Raw genomic sequence first — 23,458 nt, forward strand, 5'->3', positions numbered from 1 at the left:
CTATAGGGTGCGTGCGTTCGCCAGACAGAGAGAGACATAGAGACAGAAAGCGAGAAATCACACCCCCGGGGGAATGGTCACGCCGCAATCCTTTCTCCTCCATTCTCCTATCGGGATCTTGGGCATGCACACACACGTGACCGGCATGAGTTTTAAGCCACCGGCTCTGGGACGCGAACCGCGGTCGACTACGTGGGAGTCCAGTGACATAGCCATTACGCCAATTGCTGGTTCCCTAGATAAAAGTATTTAAAAGTTTAGGGGACAAATACATTTATATTGAAATATAACTTTCAAAATAATCAATGGAGTCTACCATCAAAATTTCCTCTGTATTTACTTAGGAGCTTTAATAACTATAGTACGTGCCAAGAATTCACAAAGCAGGGGATCTCTATTAGCTAGAAGGCTACATAATCAATGCTGAAGAGACACTTCTGTTGGTGAATAAATGATGAAGTTTTACTAGAAAAGATGCAGAGTCAACAGAAATAGTCAACAAAATGTGTAGCTAAGAATGATTTTGGAATTAAATGAAGACTTTCATATTTTATAAATATTTTTAAAAAGTGACAATATGGGTTGGATACAGATATATAATCATTGACTGGCACTTTATAGAAACTTTAGAACTGAGATCTTGTTATGCTTGTCCACTTTGAGTTAAATCTTGTTAAAAGCAAAGAGTGAAATAAATGTTGACTAGTTTCTATATGTAGCCTAGATAACACTCCCTATGAATATTATTCTAAATGTTACAGAAACACTCTTATATTTAGGAATACATTTGTTAAAAAAATGTGTCTAACTATGAATATTTAGAAACTGGTACATCCATTAATAGGAGAATGGTTACATAAATATGGCATCTCCATGAGATGACATTAAAAATTAGAATAAATTTGGGACCAGCAGATGGCATAATGGCTACGTCACTAGACTCTCATGTAGTCGACCGTGGTTCGAGCCCCAGACCCAGTGGCTTAAACTCATGCTGGGCACATGTGCGTGTGTGTCCAAAATTCTGAGAGGAGAATGGAGGAGAAGGGATTGCAGCGTGGCCATCCGGTGTGATTTCTCGCTTTCTGTCTCTCTGTCTTTCTCTGTCTTTCTGGCGAGCACATGTGCCCTATAGCAAAAACCTCTTCAAAAAAATTATAATTTTTTTAAAATTTTATTAATTTTTTTGGAGAGGTTTTTGTTATAGGGCATGTGTGCTTGCCAGAAAGACAGAGAGACACAAGGCGAGAAATCACCTCCCCCCCTCAAGGGGGATGGCCATGCCACAATCCCTTCTCCTCCATTCTCCTCTTGAGATCTTGGGCGTGCACACACATGCGCCCAACATGAGCTTAAGCCACTGGTTCCAGGACTTGAACTGTGGTCGACTACATGGGAGTCCAGTGACATAGTCATTACACCATCTGCTGGTCCCCAGAATAAAGTTTATTAATACAAACTAATATGTCTATAATACTGGGTCACTGGAAAAGTCATGATGTAGTTTTGCAAAGAAAAATACAGAAAAAAAAAGTCAAGACTTTTCTGATAACCCAATACATGTACATGTATGCACATCAGACATAAAACGCAGAGATATTTGACATGATACCCACAAAACTTTTTTTAATAAAAAAATTGTATTTACTTAGAAGCATTCAGAATGTCAACAAAACAGCTGCCACCTTTTTTTTTTTTTTTTTGCAATTACAGAGTGGTATTCAGTTAACAGAACAATTATTTCATATAAGCTACATCAGAGACAACTAAAGATGAAAAAACTACCATTCCCATATGTAACTAATTTGTGCTGTGCATCAAGAGCCTGCTTTAAATTTCCATGCCAATTTACAGCTTCCATACTGTATCAGGCAAGGTTAGTGGCAATTGAAAATACTACTAGGGGACCAGCAGATGGCAAACTGGTTATGACACTGGACTCCCACACGGCCCACCAGGGCTCAAGTGCCGGACTCAGTGGCTTGAAAATCACACCAAGTGCATGTGCGTGCCCAAGATCCTGGGAGGAGAATGGAGAAGGGATTATAGCATGACCATCCCCATTGGGGGGTGATTTCTTACTTTCCCTATCATAGTGTCTGTCTCTTTTTCTCTCTCTGGTGAGCATGTGTACCCTAAGGCAAAAACCCGTTAAAAAAAAAAAAAAAAGAAAAGAAAGAAAATACTACCAGGACAAGACTATCAAAAGCACGGTTGGTAGTGTGTTAACTACACAAAAAAAGACACTGCACAGCTTTAAAACAAAGCTTACACAGCCTTACATTTCAATGTTTTTCTTTAAAAGGAATGAGTTGTATACAGGGAGGTTAAACGCTTTACAGAAAAGGATTTTAAAAAATGCTAGAACCAACTTATTCATCATCTTCATCTTCCTCCTTTTCCTAATCTTGTTCATCTTTCTCCTCCTCCTCCTTTTTCTTGCTCTTTTCAGCCCTGACAACTCTGGTTTTTGCTGTATAAGGCTTTTCTTTAGCTCGATATGATCCTTTTCATATTTTTCCTTCAGCTTAGCAGCCTTCTTTTCATAAGGTTGTTTATCATCTGCAGCAGTGTTATTCCATATCTTTCCCAGTTTCTTTGCAACATCACCATGGACAGGCCAGGATGTTCTCCTTTGATTTTGGAGTGATACTCAGAACAGAACAAGCAAAAGGCCAGGAGGGCTCCTAGGGGCATTAGGATGCTTGAACTTCTTTTGTGTTCCCTTTAGGAAGGATATAGGTTTTCATTGCTCTTTTATAATGGGCCTTGTCCACCTTTGCCTTATCTTCAATCTCTCTTTCCTCTTTAGCAGACATAGTCTTCCAATGCTCGGGCACTTAGAAAACTCTAAAAAGTTGACTGAAGCAGCTGGGTGCTTCTTCTTGTGCTCCTCCTGGCAAGTTTACACAAAGAATGTGTATGAGGACATGCTGTCTCTCCACTTCTTAGGATCTCCTTCGTCCATGTTTAGTTAGCTTTCCTCTGCAAGGCGCAGAGCCACCCAGTGCCCGTCCAGCTTGCCTCATTGCTGTCTCTATGGAATTCAGCATACTGCAATGGCTGTGAGAGCAGGAGCCAGATACAGCCTCCTCACTCTCTTCACTCTGTAACTCCCACAAAACCTTTAACGATGGTCACAACTAGAGCTTTGGAGCAAGGTGACAAGAGGGGAGACTTCGACATTTTACATCTTCGTAGTGTTGGAAATTGTTACTCAATCAACAGTGTCTACGCTCATAATTTAAACATACATACATAAACACACACACATGTATTTGGTAAAATAAAAACATATACATGTATAAATATATATATGTATCAGTATATCCTCTAGAGAGGTTGAAAAAGTTCAAAGTGTATTTTGTTGTTGTGGTTTGTTTGTTTGCAATGGGGCATGTGCACTTGGCACAGAGAGACAGAGAGAGAGAGAAATAAATCACCCTCCAATGGGGTGGCCATGCCACAATCTCTTCTCTTCCAATTCTCCTCTCAGCATTTTGGACACACACTCATGCAAACAAGTCAGGCATGCTTTCAGTAGCACCAGCTCCAGGACTCGAACCACTCAGTCGGTCATGTGGCATTCAGTGACCTAACCACCATGCCACCAGCTGGCCCCTGAGAGTGTTTTAATACCATAATGTGTTTGTGGCTTCTTATAGATCTAAGGACCATCAATGTGACCTCTACAACTAACCTAACTAGATGACTTTCTCACCAAAGAGGCAATAGCAATACTTCACAAAATGCATTTAGAGTCTCTCAGCAGAAGCTGTATATTAACTTTTGTGCAGTTTCCATTTCAAATATGCTTTCCACAAAAACACACTATCTTTAAGTGTTCAGAATCAAAATCTCATGCTGTTAATATTAAAGATTTATTTCTGAAACAAGCTTCTTGTTATATTATACAAACTCAAATACTGTACAAGATTTAAAGCCATTCTAGAAATAAGTTTTCTAAGTAAGCAAAATGCCTGGAATGTTTAAAGTCATCTATTATGTTACTATTTAGAGTATATTAAAAATCACAACCAAAAACTGTATTTTAGTAACCTGGACATTGGGTAATAAAAAAATAATAGGTTTGGGGAGTTTGAAGGTGTCCAATATACAACACACTTCTTTCCTGCCTAAAATCTGCCCAATTAAAATATAAAGGCAGAAGGGAGGCAAAAACATCACATTTATTATTTTTTAAGAGATATTTTTGCTATAGGGCATGTGTGCTCACCAGAGAGACAGAGAGAGATGGAGAGACAGAAAGTGAAAAATTACCCCCTAGGATGCCACACTGCAATCCCTTCTCTTCCATTCTCCTCTCGGGATTTTGGGCACCTACACACACATGCCTAGAGGGAGTTTTTTAAGCCACTGGGTCCAGGACTTGAGCCACAGTTGGCCATGTGGGAGTCCAGTGACATAACAATTACACCATCTGCTGGTCTCCACATTTACTATTGATACATTAGACACTGAAGAGTGTGACTTATATCTGCAAACAACTGTTTTGTAAAACTGAACCCCAGAATTAATTCAAACTTGACTCCTACCATTAAACCTACTTGACATACAGCACTGTACCCCACAAACTTTCACTCACGGAGTTCTGTTCCTGTAAAATTGAAAGGATGGGGGGACAGAATAGAACACATGTCTCTGAGAAAGGTCATGGTCCAAAGAGACAAAAAAAAAGGCAGGGGATGGATTCCACCTAACCTAGTTTAATCATCCAAATTCACTGATTAGACTGAGCCTCATTGCGCTGAGAGAGTAAGAGACTAGGGGGAAGGTTCATAAAGCTTTTCCACACTGAAAAAAAAAAATCAGGGTAGAAAAGAATTTCATTCCAAATTGGGCAGCTCCAGTGGTCAGAGTGCACCACAGCTTTGCAAATAACATTGAAAACATATAAAGAACTTTAATTTCTTTTTCTTTTTCTTTTTTTTTTAGTGAAAATTCACTCATATGTAGACTCCATCACTGGAACCAATTTTTACTGAATATTGTGTGCCCTTGACTGCTCTGGATGTGGAGGACATTCCAAGTGTAGTTGGACAGATTAATGTATACAACTATAATAAAATATGATTAATAATATAATTATAAATGAGTTCTCTGTGATCACAGAAAACTCAATGGTAGAGGGAAGTTTTCATACTTTATTACATTAATTTATTCCTGTATTTCTTTATTCAAAATCTAGTCTATGACAAGCTCTGTACCAAAGTATGAGACCCTTAGAATATAATGGTGGACAAAATAGGTAAGACCCTTCTTACTGAGCACATGCTAGAAACAGAATAAATACATAATTACAAAGTGGAATAAGTATCATAAAGAAAAAAATACAGGCTGCTGCTAGGGAAAATAACAGAAGTTACATACATAGATCATAGTATAAATAAGTGGGAGGGCTTCTCTAAGGAAATATTTTTTAAAATAATTATTTATTTAATTTTTATTCTATCTATTTATTTATTTATTTATTTAAATTCATCAGACAATGACAGAGAAAGAGGGAAAAAGTGAGAAAGCAAGCTACAAGGTCTGGGACTCAAACCGCAGTAGACCATGTGGAAGTTCTATGTCCTAACCACCACGCCATCTGCTGGCCCCTCTAAGGAAACATTTCAAGTGAGATTCAAGGATGGAGTATGTCCCACCAGATAGGAGACAGGCAGGAAGATTGGCAAACAGATAGTTTCAGAAGGAAAGACAAATACAAAGGTCTTTAGGAGGAAGAAAGTCTGAAGGGTTTGAGGGAGCAGAGTGAGAAAGGGATTATAGGTGAAGATAACAGCAGGGAGGTGGTCAGAGGCCATTTGTGAAGAGTCATGCAGGTTATATTAAGGACTTTAGGCTTTAGTATTTCTATTATGAAGCCACTAAATGACTTTAGAAAAAGGAATGCCATGATTCAACTTACAGTGGTTTGAAGGATACAGAGTGGGTGAGGGGAAAGCAGAAAGAGACTGTTAGAGATCTAAGTGAGAAAGGCTGGTGAGAAAAACTGAGTGGAAGCAATGGACACAGAGAAGTGGAATGATTCAAGAAATATTTTGGGGATAAAAGCAACCAAACTTGGTGGTGAACTGGGATAGTATGAGAATGGTCAGATTTGTGAACATGTCAAAAATGTCTCCTACATTTCAAACTTGAGCAATACCCAGAAAAAAGATGTATGAGCTAACCTTGAAGAAGCTGGATTTTAACTGACAGAGAAGAGAGAAAGACAAAGAGATGTGGAGGCCTGTGGTACATTCAGAACACCACAAATCACATTCTGATGCATTAGTGGTACAGGGTTTACAATAAAACTGCAGAGAGGAGTGACTGTCACAAATTATGAAGGCCTCTGAAGTTTTGATAAAGTTTTTTTTTTTTTTTTTTTTTTTTTAATCAGGCATCACTTCAGATCTATTTTCAAGTTTATATTAAACTTCTGGCAAGTCACAACAAAGTTCAAGAAAGAATTAAGAGAGGGATTAGCAATGGCATAATAGTTACGTCGCTGGACTCCCACATTGTCCACCATGGTGAGTCCTGGACCCAGTGGCTTAAAACTCATGCCAGGCAAGTGTGTGTGTGTGTGTGTGTGTGTGTGTGTGTGTGCTCAAAATCCCAAGAGGAGAACGGAATAGAAGGGACTGCAGCATGGCCATCTCCCCTGGGGGGTGATTTCTTATGTTCTGTCTCTCCGGTAAGCACACACGCCCTATAGCAAAATAATCCCTGTAAAAGAAATAAAGAAAGAAAGAAAGAATTAAGAAACAAAAATTTAGAAATTATACAGATGATGACTTAAACCACTAAACAAAGTTAGAAAGCCCATGGAGGTACAAAGTAAAAGGACAATCAAAGTAAGAAAGAGCCTCTGTATTTAAAAGACAGGCAAAAGAAAAAATGAGAAAGAAGCTCGAAAGGCTTAAAATCCTCATGGATACCATGAAATGAAAATGATACTGTGGCCTAATCATGGTAGTGCATGCTGGTGACACTGCTACTCAGCAAGCTGAGACCACATGAGAGGCCTGAGTTTAATTCCTGACTCATCCTAAAAGCTGAGTGTGGTAGCCTGTGCCTATAGTCCTAGCTACTTGGGAGGTTGAAATGAGAGGATAATAAGTCCTTCTCTGAAAAAAAAATAATAAATAAAAGGAAGAAAAGGAATAATACGTAGGTATTGCTAATATAGAACATTTCCTATGTGCCAAAAACTATTCTAAAAACTTTATGTGGGGACTGGCATGTGGCACAATGGTTAAGGCATTGGACATCCACATGGCCAACCATGGTTTGAGTTCTGGACCTGGCAGCTTACTCTCTCACTTTCCCTTTCTCTCTCTCTGGAAAAATTTTAAAATAATAATAAATAAAATTAAATAATTATTTAAAAAACTTTATATGTATTAAAACATATATTTTTTTCTATAATCTTGAGAAGTGTGAGGTAGGTACCATTATTAACCTTCTTTTATAGAGACTGAGACACAATAAATTGCTTGTTCAAGATGACTAACCTAGTAAGTAACAGAACTGGGAAGAGTTTATAATCTTAACCATTATGCTTATGACCTCTCAAGACTCTAACCTTTATCATTTCTGTTCTTCCTAGATTATATGAAAAAATTAGTTCAGTAACCCATAGTTACATAACCCTTCAGGATGCTTCTGATCACAGAAATGTTCTTCAAGATAGCTGCTTTAGTGTGTGTTAGTTAATGCCTCTGTACTCTTCAAAACAGAATCTTTGAAGTAAACAAAAATCTTGATATTTACATACAGGGAAATAATTACCCAATACAGAGACCATTAAACCATTGTGAATTGTGTACTAGTTTCATACATAATGGGTACCATAAAGACAGAGTTCAATAAATAACTCAAATATGGTAGATTAACTTCTAAAAATATAAGCCATAATTTTTAATTATGATAATATAAAACATGTATTAAAATTTTCCAATTACTAAAAGTAGAAACAATAAGCTCATAGAGATGAGCTAATATTAAAATTTTTTTTTAAATTGCTTTCATACTGGCTAAAGTTTAATAAAAGTAGAAGTATAATTATAATAACCTGAAAATGAAACTGGTTCTAAACTGGGCACTATTTGCCACACTCCCAAACCCTGACCTCAGGGGACATTTGGCAACGTCTGAAGAGATTTTTGATAGTCACAGCTAAGGGATGGGGGTTACCACTAGCATCTAGTGGTTATAGGCCAAGGATGCTAAAAACACCTTAAAGTGCATAGAACAATCCCCAAAGCAGAGAATAATCTAGTGCAAAATATCAACAGTGTCAAGTTTGAGAAATCTTGTTATAAAAATAACAACTATTCCAGTAGAGGTCAAACCTGATCAATTAAGAAAAAGGAGAAAAATAGAGAGGCAAGTCACTTATGGGACAAAGAAATGGGTTATTATCTATTGAAGATAACTTTATAGTACTGTTAACTGGACTGGTGAGAAATGTACACATTAGAATATTCACTTTGCAAGCTAAGTAAAATGTGATTGAATGTATAAAAGAAATAAAAATTAAAAGGTTAAAGGAAAAAAATAAACTATTATAGAATTCAGTATATATTTGAACATATAGATGAAAAAGACTTCTAGTTCTTGAGAATAAAGTCAACTTAATTTTGGTCTTTATGATGATATTGGATAAATGTCATATCATTTTTTTGTCATCATTAGCTTCTTATTACTATACTAATTGTAAGACTGATGGTCTCTTTCCTAAAATCTTTACGCTCAGTACTTTGACTTTGTTCTTCACACTTGGGAAAACTTTTATAGAATATACTAATAGTGAAACTAAGTTCACACATCAAAGAATTTAAAGTGGAGACTGATAAATATTGCATTCCATTATTAAATGCTAAAACGCAATGGAATGGAGTAGGTACATGGACTGATGGTTTTTTCTTTCCAAATTTCCTGTCACCATTTGTGAAGGAAAAAGCACTCTCTAACAGACTTTATGTGTTTAATTTTAGCCCAGGGCAAATTTTTATGACTGAGTGATAAACCCACAAAACTGGAGTTCATATTGACACTCCTTACACTACTAACTATAATGATACCACTGGGCATTACCATTTTAAAAGTGTAAAAAAAAATCAATGAGCAGATTGCCATTACAGAAACTCATTCTGCATCATACATATCACCCAAGAGATTGATATTTTATGCGTATAAAACTTAACATAAAATTAAATTGCAAATATTTTCTCACAATCTACTAAAATTATAGCCTAAAGCAATACACTGCTAATATGAAGCATTTGTTCAGCTCTAGTGGGCATATTTCCTATATGATTTATGTGAAAGAAGGCTTCATTTACTTCTTCATAGATTTAGTAATGAGGTTTCTCTTCTTGTATTAGGCCTTGAAAATATAGAAACTTCTTTAAAATTAATCCAGTAGATATAACATTGAATTATTAAATAATAGCTAATGTTTAAAACTTGAAGCCTTTTCTCCTTATGTTCATGACTATGTCATTTCAAACATTAGTCATTCTTTCATTATCCAAATGCATTAAAAAATCTAAATATTCCATACAGAGAATACATTTTCATTTGTTAGGAATAAAATCAGTAACAAATTTCAAGTAAAATAGTAGATTGTGATTTTTTTCCTCCTAAAATCTAGAAAGATCAAAAGCTGACGATGGTAACATGCACTAGTAGATGTTGCTACTTAGAGGCTGAGGTTACATGGGTGACCCAGGTTCAATTCTTGAACTCCTTTAAAAGTTGAATGCTGTAAAGTGCTCCTATAGTCCAAGATGAGGCTGACGTGTGAGGACTGCAGTACGGCCAGACAGTATCTCAACTAATAATAACTTCAATCATTTTCCATCAAAAGTTAGGAGTAACAGAAAAGAGAGCTGTCTTATCTATTAGGATATAAATAACACTGAGACCATAAAGTTTAAGAAAAGACAAAATTGATTTAACTATTATTCAATGCATCATGAACTTCTGTGTGGCACTTTCTAGTCAGTGGGGTATCACTTATTAGCATGTTTCATAATACACATAGAAGGAGGTAATTTCTTCATCTGGAACTTAAAAAATAGGCTAGGCTCGAGGTCAGCAGGTGGCATGGTGGTTAAGCCATTGGACTCCCCCACGACCAACCATGGTTCAAGTCCTGGACCTGGTGGCTTGAAAATCACACTGGACATATGTGCATGAGTGCCCAAAGTGCCCAGAAGAGAATGGAGGAGAAAGGACTGCTGCATGGCCACGTCCCCTGGGGGAATAATTTCTTGCTTTCCTTCCCTGTGTTTCTCTGTCTCTCTCCAGAACATACATGCTCAATAGAAACAAAAACAACAAAAAATAAGTCTGTGCACATAACTATGCTGAACTCTATTTAACTTGAAAAATTACCAGATTTTATACTAAAGTATAATAGGCAATTCTTACCTTAAACATTCAGCATCATTTTGAGGCTTTTCACTTATTTTTAATTTTTCTGCCTGTAGGTATTTGGTAGTACAAATGGCTTCATTCTCTTCATCTTCAAGAACTAATCAATTAAGGGAACCAGCAGTTAGCGTAATGGCTATGTCGCTGGACTCCCATGTAGTCGACCGCAGTTTGCGTCCTGGACCCAGTAGCTTAAAACTCATGCCGGGCTCGTGTGCGTGCATGCCCAAGATCCCGAGAGGAGAACGGAGGAGAAGGGATTGCGGCGTAACCATCCTCCCTGGGGGGGGGGGGGATTTCTCGCTTTCTGTCTCTATGTCTCTGTCTGGTGAGCGCACGCGCCCTATAGTGAAAACCTCTCAAAAAAAAAAGAACTAATCAATTAAGAAAATCTTAGCATTTTAAAAATAAGCACAAAGGTTATCTCTATTGAAAAAGATTCTAATTTCTGATTTTTTAATGTAAAATGCATATACTAATCTTTTTTATTTTCTATTTTAATATACAATTTAAGACACAAAAACATCTTAACAAAGTTTAAGGCATTAAAAATATCATAAAAGTAAAGAATAAGTAAAACACTGACTCAGTGTTAGGTGATTCAGACCTAACATTGAGTCAATGTTTTATTTATTCCTTTTTTGTATCATTAATAGAAATATATCCCAGTAGGTTAATATATTTCAAAAGAATAATATGACCCTATTATGTGGACATAACCATATTTATCAGCAAAATAAACTAACTCATGAAAGTAATACCTTTAAGTTTTCTCTGGAGAGTAAACAATTCTTGCATCAAGTCATTCTTTTGTTTTTGAAGTTCATTTAACTGGCCACTGTCATGATGCATTGTCTTCAATTCTAGAAACAAATATTTAAAAATACTTAGAAATAAAGTTAACTAAGAAGGTGAACAATTTGTGAACTAAAAACTATAAAACCTTGATAGCAGAAATTGAAGACAGCACAAATAAATGCAAAGATATCCATCCTATGTTCATGAATCAAAAGAATTAACATTGTTGTGTCCATATTATCCAAAGCCATATACAGATTCACTATAATCTCAATCAAAATGTCAACAGTGGTGGCCAAATGGTGGCACAGTTGTAAAACTTGATGCTCTGAGAGGCTGACCCACATGAAAGGTTCTGTTAGCATCCAAAGACCTCCTAAGTATATCTGGTACACATGTGCCCATGATCTAGGGTTGGCTGATGCTGGGGGTAGATTATGGAATTAAAGCCTTATTGGGGGTGCTGCCTCTTTGTCTCTGTCTGTGCTGATCATAGAAGAAATAAAAACTTAAAATTCTAATAGTATTATTCACAGAAATAAAAAAAATCTAAAAGATCTAGAAACAAATAGCAAAATCCATATTTTAAGTGTTTATGCCTTGCCTTAAATACGGCAGCAATTGTCAACTTTTTCCCATGTGGTAAAAATTTAAGCAGCATACGGTCAATTGTAGGACCAATTTAGCTTCTATTAGTACCCTTTGATCAGCACTCATTAATTACTATGTGGATACAAAAAGATGAGAGAGTTGCTGGTTAGGCTAACAAAGGAGAAATTCAAATATTGATAAGTAATATCACTAATAAACTTCCCTACAAAATAATGAGAAAACTATACTTGATAACTAAAGTATATTTAAAGTGACACTGCATAATACTCTATCACGACAAGCTTTCACACTATTGCTAATACAGGTGTTTTCCTCACTTTAATCTCATAACAAACTCTATCCTTTAAGACTCATCTAATTTTCATGTGTGTTTTTATCCTGCCATACTTCTAGGATTCCAACTACACACATACTACACATATACACATATATTCATGAATCAAAAGAATTCACATTTTGAAATGTCCATATTATCCAAAGCAATGTACAGATTCAATAGAATCTCAATCAACATTTCAACAGTGGTGTCCAAATGGTGGCACAGTTGTAAAACGATGCTCTGAGAGGCTGACCCACATGAAAGGTTCTGCTTGATGCTGTCCCATAGTTCTCTGAGGAGATTTTTAGTTTTTTTTGTTTGTTTGTTTGTTTGTTTTTTTTTAGAGGTTTTCACTCTAGGGTGCGTGCGCTCGCCAGACAGACAGAGAGAAACATAGAGACAGAAAGCAAGAAATCACCCCCCAGGGGGCATGGTCACGCCGCAATCCCTTCTCCTCCACTCTCCTCTCGGGATCTTGGGCACGCACGCACATGCGCCCGGTGTGAGTTTTAAGCCACCGGGTCCGGGACGTGAACCACGGTCGACTATGTGGGAGTCCAGCGACATAGCCATTACGCTAACTGCTGGTTCCCGAGATTTTTAGTTTTTTAAGTCTTTAATTTCCCTTTATGTTCTAATTTTTAATACTATCTGTTCAAGTTCACTGATCTTTTCTTCTTCATTTTCTAATTTGCTATTAATCTCTTCCAAGAAATTCCTCATATCAATATTGTATTTTATAACCTCTAGAACACCTTTAGTTCTTCTTACAACTTTAAAATGAGATATATTTTACATAAGATATAACTCACCCTTTTAAAGTACACAATCCAGTGAGTTTTAGTATATTCACAGATTTGTGCATCCATTACCATTATGCAATTTTGGAACATTTTGTCACCCCAAAAAGAAACTCCATGCCCAATTTCTCCAAGTTCCTCCAGCCTTAGGTAACACTAATCTACATTTTATCTACATAAATTCATCTATTATAGACATTTCATGATAATGAAGTCATATAATATTTGGTCTTTTGTGATCCAACTTCTTTCATGCAGCATAATGATTTTAAGGATCATCATTTTGATTTTTACTCCTTTTGATAACTAAATAAAATTTCACTGCATTAATATATAGATATATCATATTCTGATTTTGCATTTATCAGTTGAAGAGACATTTGAGTTGTTTCCACTTTTTAGCTACAATAAATAATGCTGCTATAAACATTCATGTACAAGTTCTTGTATAAACAGATGTTTTCAATTCTCTTAAATACCTAGAAGTGGAATTGTGGAGTCATACACTTTGAGAAATAGCCAAACTGCTTCCCAAAACAGTTGCATCATTTTACATTCCTACTGGCAATGCATGAAGTTTCTAAACTTTTCAGATCCTTGCCAACACTATTCTTGTCCACCTTTATTATAACGACACTAGTACTATTTCATAATAGCATGTATGTATGTATTTATTTTACCATAGGGTACATGCACTTGCCAGAGAGAGAAAAGAGCAGAGAGAGGGAAAGTGAGAAATCTTTTCCAGGGGGGAATGGCCACACCACAATCCCTTCTTGTCGATTTTCCTCCTGGAATATTAGGCATGCATGTGGCCAGCATGATTTTCAAGCCGCTGGGTCCAGGCTTGAACTGTCGTCAGCCATGTGGGAATACAGTGTCTTAATCACTATGCCACAGGCTGACCCATCTCATAATAGTTTTGATACACTTTCCTGATAAGGAATGGTAATTGGCATATTTTCATAGAGCCATTATGTATCTTTCAAAAATAAATATCCATTTTTAAAAGAATTATTTTATTAATTTTATTTGTTTATTTATTTTTAATTTGACCAGAGAGGGAGAGAGAGAAAGAGAGAAAGTGAGAAAGCAAGCCCCCAGGTCCGGGACTCAAACCGTGGTCAGCCATGTGGGAGTCCAGCACACTTAACCACCATGCCACTTGCCGGCCCCAAACCTTTGACCATTTTCATTTGGTTGTTTTTTAATTATTGAGTTGTAAAAGTCTTTGTATAATCTAGGTATAGATCCCTATTAGATACATGACTTGCAAATATCTACTCTAATTTTTTTTTTTTTTTTTTGGGGCGGTTTTTTTCCTATAGGGATAGAGACAGAAAGTGAGAAATCACCCCCCAGGGGAGATGGTCACGCCACAATCCCTTCTCTTCCCTTCTCCTCTCCGGATCTTGGGCACGCACGCACACGCACCCGGTGTGAGTTTTAAGCCACCGGGTCTGGGACGCAAACCGCGGTTGACTACACGGGAGTCCAGTGACATAGCCATTACGCTAACTGCTGGTTCCCATATCTACTCTAATTTTGTGCTTGTCTTTTAGCTTCCTTGATAGTATCCTTTTGAAATACAAAGAGTTTTTAATGTCAATGAAGTTCGATTTATTTATTTATTTATACTTTGTACATATCCCCCCCCAAAATTTCTGTAATCCAAAGTCATGTATTTAGATCTGTATTTTCTTCTGAGATTTTTATATTTCAGGGTCTTCTATGTAGGTATTTGATCCATTTTGATTTCATTATGGTTCAGGGTGGATGTTTGTATTCATTCTTTTGTATGCGGAAATAAAGTTATACATCTAGTTGCTCAGAACAAAAACCTTGGAGCCAACATCAGCATCTCTTTTTCTCTCCCACCCCAGGTCTAGTTCAACAAAAGTCCAGCTTGCTCATCTTCACAACACATCTAGAATCTGACTGCCTCTCACTTCTATTAGTACATTCATGACCTAAGCCCTCATCATCTCTCATCTGGATTACTGCCATCTCCTAAGTTCCCCTGTTTCCACTTTTACCTCCCTCAAATGTGTTCTCAGTAGCAACCAGACTAATCTTGTCAAAATGTAGACCCTTCACTCCTTTGCTCAAAAACCTCCAATGGCTTCTTATCTCATTCTAGTTAAAGTCAAAGTCTTTAAAAAGGCCCGTAGTTTTAATTATCTGTATTCCTGTCACCTTTCTGACCTCATAACCTCTTTTTTTACTCCAAAGACATTAGACTCTTGTTTTTTCTTCAGAAAATAGATTAAGTACAACCTCCCTTTAGGAGTTTTTTATTAGGTATCCCTTCTTTGTGAACTGCTCTTCCCCCAGGTATTGAGTTAGCTCATTTTTTATCTATTTTAGATCTTTTTTAAAACTCACCTTACCAATAAGGCCTTCTCTGGACCTCTATCTAAAAGTATACCACACACTCCACTCCAATCCCAAACCTGATCTAACTCCTTGCCTTTATTTTTATCGTTGCCTTTATCATTATCTAACTTCCTAACTTCCTCTCTTCATTTACTTGTTTCTCATACTGGAATGTAGGCCCCATAGGAATAAGAATTTTTTTCATCCTTCTTTTTGGTCACTGCAGTAATACCAATGGTTATAATAGCACCTGATACACAAAAGAATGCACAATAAATATCATGAATAAACGAGTGAGTGAATGATTATACTAAGAACATTTCAGAAATTACTTCTTATTGTCCCTGCAGAAGTTTATATTTCACTGGAGGAAACATACATGAATCAAATAATACAAGTATATAATTACAGTGATCTTGAGAAAAAAGTATAGAGAGCTATGAGAGAATATAACCAGAAAACTGATCAAATACGGGCTTGGGAAGGTAAATTATTAGAGAAGAATTTCCTGAGAAATAACATTTGAGTTGAGGTCAGAAGAATGAAGTAGTTAACTAGCTAAAGGATAAAAAAAGTATTCCAAATAGAGCACATTCAAAGGTCCTGAGGCAGGAGGAAGCACGAAGAAACAGAAGAGGCCAGTATGCCTTTAGCACAAAGGGCAAAGGCTGCCTGGAGAAGCTGGAAGGAGTCACTAGGTTGGGAAGGAATGCAAAATGACAAACCTGGCGATGAACTTGCTTTTATATCTTTTTTACAATATTTTTAAACAGAACATAATTAAGAGGTTCAATGTAATTATACAGTACTAATGATATATTTTTAAAATATGTGTGTATTAATATTTTTGCAACCTTAGGGATGAGAATAGAATTGAATGCTAGGATTAAAAATAATTATTCAAAGACACCTAGTAATGGGAAAAATATTCTGAATAGTACAAAATAATAAAAAGAGCTATGAAGAGTTAGAGATGAAGATTATTCAAAACCCAGTGAAATCAGCTGACTAATCATCATTATGGGCTAAAAGCTCAGTGGAAAGGTCAGAGGGAAGACAAAAAAAAAAAAAGGAGTAAAATCAAGAGCCAGGAAATAACAGCTGTGGTGGCACAAATTAGGACAAGGAATGGAAGAATGACTATAGGGTGCGTGCGCTCGCCAGACAGACAGAGAGAGAGACATAGAGACAGAAAGTGAGAAATCACCCCCCAGGGGAGATGGTCACGCCACAATCCCTTCTCTTCCCTTCTCCTCTCCGGATCTTGGGCACGCACGCACACGCACCCGGTGTGAGTTTTAAGCCACCGGGTCTGGGACGCAAACCGCGGTTGACTACACGGGAGTCCAGTGACATAGCCATTACGCTAACTGCTGGTTCCCATATCTACTCTAATTTTGTGCTTGTCTTTTAGCTTCCTTGATAGTATCCTTTTGAAATACAAAGAGTTTTTAATGTCAATGAAGTTCGATTTATTTATTTATTTATACTTTGTACATATCCCCCCCCAAAATTTCTGTAATCCAAAGTCATGTATTTAGATCTGTATTTTCTTCTGAGATTTTTATATTTCAGGGTCTTCTATGTAGGTATTTGATCCATTTTGATTTCATTATGGTTCAGGGTGGATGTTTGTATTCATTCTTTTGTATGCGGAAATAAAGTTATACATCTAGTTGCTCAGAACAAAAACCTTGGAGCCAACATCAGCATCTCTTTTTCTCTCCCACCCCAGGTCTAGTTCAACAAAAGTCCAGCTTGCTCATCTTCACAACACATCTAGAATCTGACTGCCTCTCACTTCTATTAGTACATTCATGACCTAAGCCCTCATCATCTCTCATCTGGATTACTGCCATCTCCTAAGTTCCCCTGTTTCCACTTTTACCTCCCTCAAATGTGTTCTCAGTAGCAACCAGACTAATCTTGTCAAAATGTAGACCCTTCACTCCTTTGCTCAAAAACCTCCAATGGCTTCTTATCTCATTCTAGTTAAAGTCAAAGTCTTTAAAAAGGCCCGTAGTTTTAATTATCTGTATTCCTGTCACCTTTCTGACCTCATAACCTCTTTTTTTACTCCAAAGACATTAGACTCTTGTTTTTTCTTCAGAAAATAGATTAAGTACAACCTCCCTTTAGGAGTTTTTTATTAGGTATCCCTTCTTTGTGAACTGCTCTTCCCCCAGGTATTGAGTTAGCTCATTTTTTATCTATTTTAGATCTTTTTTAAAACTCACCTTACCAATAAGGCCTTCTCTGGACCTCTATCTAAAAGTATACCACACACTCCACTCCAATCCCAAACCTGATCTAACTCCTTGCCTTTATTTTTATCGTTGCCTTTATCATTATCTAACTTCCTAACTTCCTCTCTTCATTTACTTGTTTCTCATACTGGAATGTAGGCCCCATAGGAATAAGAATTTTTTTCATCCTTCTTTTTGGTCACTGCAGTAATACCAATGGTTATAATAGCACCTGATACACAAAAGAATGCACAATAAATATCATGAATAAACGAGTGAGTGAATGATTATACTAAGAACATTTCAGAAATTACTTCTTATTGTCCCTGCAGAAGTTTATATTTCACTGGAGGAAACATACATGAATCAAATAATACAAGTATATAATTACAGTGATCTTGAGAAAAAAGTATAGAGAGCTATGAGAGAATATAACCAGAAAACTGATCAAATACGGGCTTGGGAAGGTAAATTATTAGAGAAGAATTTCCTGAGAAATAACATTTGAGTTGAGGTCAGAAGAATGAAGTAGTTAACTAGCTAAAGGATAAAAAAAGTATTCCAAATAGAGCACATTCAAAGGTCCTGAGGCAGGAGGAAGCACGAAGAAACAGAAGAGGCCAGTATGCCTTTAGCACAAAGGGCAAAGGCTGCCTGGAGAAGCTGGAAGGAGTCACTAGGTTGGGAAGGAATGCAAAATGACAAACCTGGCGATGAACTTGCTTTTATATCTTTTTTACAATATTTTTAAACAGAACATAATTAAGAGGTTCAATGTAATTATACAGTACTAATGATATATTTTTAAAATATGTGTGTATTAATATTTTTGCAACCTTAGGGATGAGAATAGAATTGAATGCTAGGATTAAAAATAATTATTCAAAGACACCTAGTAATGGGAAAAATATTCTGAATAGTACAAAATAATAAAAAGAGCTATGAAGAGTTAGAGATGAAGATTATTCAAAACCCAGTGAAATCAGCTGACTAATCATCATTATGGGCTAAAAGCTCAGTGGAAAGGTCAGAGGGAAGACAAAAAAAAAAAAAGGAGTAAAATCAAGAGCCAGGAAATAACAGCTGTGGTGGCACAAATTAGGACAAGGAATGGAAGAATGAACACTGACAAGAAAGAAGATGAACGAGAGCTAAACTCGTTGGGAAGAAAACAGTTCTAATAACTGCCTAAAACCTGAATAATCGCTTCCCCCATCACCATCACCAAGGAGGAAAAGTCACCAGAAACAGTTTCACAAATGAATTCTTTTGAACCTTGAAGGAACAGATCATCCTAGTATTTGCATTTTTCCAACTGGAAAAAGAAGCTGACCTACTCTTTTTTGTGAAGGCAACATAATACACACAAAAACATTGATCTCACTTAGAAATACTGATGCAAAAATCCTAAAGAAAATATTTTCAGAATTCAGTAATACATTAGAAGACTAAGACCACCATTAAGTAAGGTTAATGATGGGATATGTATTAATAAAATTCACTATGTTGATAGATTAATGTAAGGGAATGCATATGACTATTTCAAAAAGGGAAGGCTGGGGGAATGATGGAGAAAAAGGGGAAAGGACAGGGCGAGAGAAGAGAAAGAAAGGGCTTTGATCTGGCATAATTATGAACAGTAAAAACTAGAATTATTTCTACAAATGCTAATAATAAAGAAAGGTACTGAATAACATCATCATAATTTAATAGCATTCTAAAAGTATCAGCCAATAAAATTAGATTTTAAAAGGTAATAAATACTGGAAAACAGATAAAACTTTTATTAATTGAAGCCGACACAATTACTCAAAGAAAACCCACAGAAATCAACTGAAAACAATAAGGTTTGTTAGAAAATATAGGATATGGAAAAAGCAGTTCACTTAATAACTAGGAAGAAAGTAGAATGGAGGAAAGCAGATCATTAATATCTAACTAACAATTTCTAGAAATGCTTAGAAAAACACTAATGAGAAGACGACAAAGACTTGGGGCCAGCAGGTGGTGTGGTAGTTAAGGCCCTGGATCTCACATGGCCAATTCTACGGTTTGAGTCCCAGACCCAGCAGTTTGAAAACCATGACAGGCACCTATGCGTGTGCGCCCAAAAATCCTGAGAAGAGAATGGAAAAGAGGGGATCGCAACATGGCCATCTCCTCTAGCACATGAGTGCTCACTTTCCTGGTCTTTGTGACTCTCTCTGGTAGGCACACATGCACTATGTCAAAAATCTAAAAAAAGAAAAAGGCCAAGACTTAGCTGAAATATACAACTTGTTTTCGGGTAGGAAGACTCAAGATTATAAAGTTATAAATTTTTTCTAAATTAGTTAATAAATTTAATGCAATTCTAATTAAAACATTTTTGGACTTGATAAATGAGACTTAATTTTATCTAGCAAAATAAACACAGGAGATAACTAATGAAGAATAATGAGACAAAGGATTGCCCTGCTAGATATTAAATCATACTACAGAACTAAAATAATTAAAAACCAAAATAGACAGGGAAGAGAATACAGAAAGTCACAACTATATGTGCATACATTTATATACACTACATGAATTTAATATATAATAAGTAGAGAATTTCAGAACAGTTGGAAAACAGATAAATTATGCAATAAACAGAGTTTAACAAATGACCAACCATTTGGAAAACAATAAAACAATAAAATTGGACTGCCTGATTCTTTATACAAAAATAAATTCTAGATGGATGTAAAATGTTAAGTGGAAAAAAAACACATGAATTACCGAATGTAAACATAGGTGAATTTTTAAAATTAATGTTACATAAGGGAAAGCCTTTCTTTTTAAAATATTATTTTTTTTATTATTACTTTAAAAAAAAATTGGATCATAGAGAGACAGAGAGAGAAAGGAAAAGTGAGAAAGCAAGCTGCCAGGTCTGGGATTTGAACTGCAATTGGTCATGTGGGAGTCAAACACCTTAACCACCATGCCAGCTGCCAGCCCTAGGGAAAGCCTTCCAAATTGTAAATAAAATCCAGAAGCCATCAAGGAAAAGATTAAGATGACTGCAAAAAATTTATATTTCTGTACGTCATTCAAACACACAAATATTATGTACATACTGTAAGCAAAGTCAAAACATAAACAGGAAGCCAGGGGGCAATATTTATAAAAACACATGACAGTGGCTAACTTCCCTAAATTATAGAAATTCATATAAATAAGAACAAAAAATACAGAAAAATGAAGAAAATGAACTGATTCTTTCTGTTCACAGAAAAATATAATCAACAGAAGAAATATAATCAATAAAAATATGATCAAGAAATTCAGAAAAATATATTCAACCTCATGTAAAATTATAGAAGTGCTAATTAGGCCAATAAGAATATCTTTACTTATCAGAACAGCGAAGATTAAAATTAGTGATAACGCCTAGGTTGGTAATAGTCTGATATAACAATACAGGAATATAGGCATGCTTCTATACATTTCCTAGAGAAATCATTTAGTGTTTTTTTGTTTTGTTCTGTTTTTTAAGGTTTTTGCCATAGGGTACATGCATTCACCAGAGAGAGAGAAAATGAGAGGAAAAGTGAAAAGTCACCAACTAGAGGGGATGGACACTCCTCCATTCTCCTCTTGGGATTTTGGGCATGCATGCAAACATGCCTGGCATGACTTTAAAGCTTCCAGGTCAGGGACCCAAACCTCAGTCAGCCATTTAAAAGTCCAGTCCCTTAACCATTACACTATCTGCTAGTCCAATAATTTAGCTCTTCAAGGAGCATACTTTAGCAGTAAGTCTCTCACTATTTCTCATTGATGTAGTAGTCTGATTAGATATCACCACACAAATATACTAACAAAACTATAGTAAGATATAAACTAAAGATTCAGAGTCCCCCACTAATGGTGATGTAGGTTGTTTTCTAATTTTTACTTTGTTTTATTTTCTTCTTAAAATACCGCTATCATTACTGCCACCTGCATACTATATCCTAGATTCTCAGAGAACTGAACTTTTCTCCTGAATTTTCAACCCTCTCTATGGGTTCCAATCCATCAGCATTTAAATATGTTCAAATACTGCCCAACTCAAAAAGAAAAATTAAAAAGTATGATCCCACTTCCTGCTAAAAACCTTCCCTCTGACTTCACATACTCTTTTGTTACTGCATTCTGTTTTATCCACCTAGAAATTTCTTCAAAGCTTGTCCAGGCTTGAGGTTGCCATTTCCTCTTTCTACTGTGTAACCCTACACCTTGGCTTCTGTCCCTCCTTTCTTATTATCCCAACCAGTTGCTTTTTCTAAAGGCCACTAGGGGTCTCCAATTGCTGCTTCTTTGTCCTTATCATGGTTGACAGCTCAGCAGCTGTCCATATGAATCGGTCACTCCCTCAAATATTCTCTTCCCTACAAGATGGACTCTGACTTCACTCTACACTGTGCCTACTCATCTCTCTTGAGATTCCTAGATGTCACCACAATCAAGAACCCAAATCCCAAATGATCTCATGCCTCTGCAGTGCATCTGATTTGAGCCAGGCAACCAATGATTTGCTTGTTGCCACTATCCATCAGTTTGCATTGCATATATTGGGTGGTCGGAAAATAAATGATGTTATTTTTTTCTATGCAAAAATGTGTCATGACTTTTCTGACCACCCAATACTGTATATTCCTCTATGCCTAGCTTCCTTCACTTACCATAGCATTTTGAGATGCATTCATGTTGTACATCAACAGATTTATCGTTTTTATGGCCAAGTATTCTTGTATTGCTTAATTTTGTTTATCCATTCACCTCTTTATAGGCATTTTAGTTATGTTCTGTTTTTGACTATTGTGAATAAAACTGCTAAAAATTTAGCATGGGGGCCGGCAGATGGTGTAGCAGTTACATTGCTGGACTCCCACATGGCTGACTGCAGTTTGAGTCCCAGACCTGGTGACCTGAAAAATCATGCCAGGTGTGTATGCGTGTGTGCCCAGGATCCAGGAGGAGAAAGGAGAAGAAGAGAAAGTGGGGTAGCCACCTTCCCCTGGTGGGGGGGGATAATTTTTCACTTTCCCTCTCACTGTCTCTGTCTTTCTCACATGCCCTAAGGCAAAAACCTCTCAAAAAAACAAAACCAAAAAAGTTTAGCATGGACACAGGTTTCATTTCTGTGAAGTATCTAGTTGTGGAGTGGCTGGGCAGTATGGTAAATATATGTTTAATTTTTTAAGAAACTGAAAACAAATTTTTCAAAGTGATTGTACCATCATTTTACATTTCCATCACCATTATGTACGTTTCAGATGCTCCACATCGTTGTCACCACTTGGTAACATGAGTCTTTTTAATTAAATGAAAATATAGAGATATTTTATTTTTAATTTGTATTTTCCTAATGACTAACGATGTTGAATATCTTTTCATATGTTCACTGGTAATTAGTACTATCTTGTAAAGTTCAAATATTTTTCACCTTTTATAATTGACTTTTTTGCCTTAAGTTATAAGAGTTTATTATATTTTGGGTAACAAAACACTGGCAGATATATTCATTACAAAATTTTCTCCCAGTCTATGGCTTATCTTTTCATTTTCTTAAGCATGCTTTCAATTTATTTTAAAGCCAATGTTTTTTCTTTATTATTTATGTTTCTGTGTCTCATCTAAGAACTATGCCTATGCCAAGAGGGCAAAGATTTTCTACCATGTTTTCTTCTAGGAGAGTCACACTTGAGCTTTTGTATTTAGGACTATGTGCCTTTAATTTATAATATGTAAAAGGGTAAGGATCATTGTTTTGCAACAGACGCAGAACAACAGAGTTATTCCAAAACCATTTATTGAAAAGACTTTCCTTTCCTCCAATAAGT

General features: G+C 36.2%; 1 protein-coding gene across 1 annotated transcript in view; it reads right to left on the minus strand.

Moving 5' to 3' along the window:
• The window catches only part of CCDC172 (coiled-coil domain containing 172), a 94,900-nt gene that overhangs the window by 32,869 nt on the left and 38,573 nt on the right, over positions 1 to 23,458 (minus strand). The window contains exons 7-8 of the mRNA XM_027767414.1: positions 11,217 to 11,318; positions 10,453 to 10,555 (exon numbers count right to left, since the gene is read on the minus strand). Of these exons, the coding sequence (XP_027623215.1) occupies positions 10,453 to 10,555; positions 11,217 to 11,318 (205 nt within the window). The remainder of the gene's footprint in view (positions 1 to 10,452; positions 10,556 to 11,216; positions 11,319 to 23,458) is intronic.

The sequence above is a fragment of the Tupaia chinensis genome, unplaced genomic scaffold (assembly GCF_000334495.1).
Source record: "Tupaia chinensis unplaced genomic scaffold, TupChi_1.0 Scaffold000069_1, whole genome shotgun sequence".
NCBI classification, from domain to species: domain Eukaryota; kingdom Metazoa; phylum Chordata; class Mammalia; order Scandentia; family Tupaiidae; genus Tupaia; species Tupaia belangeri.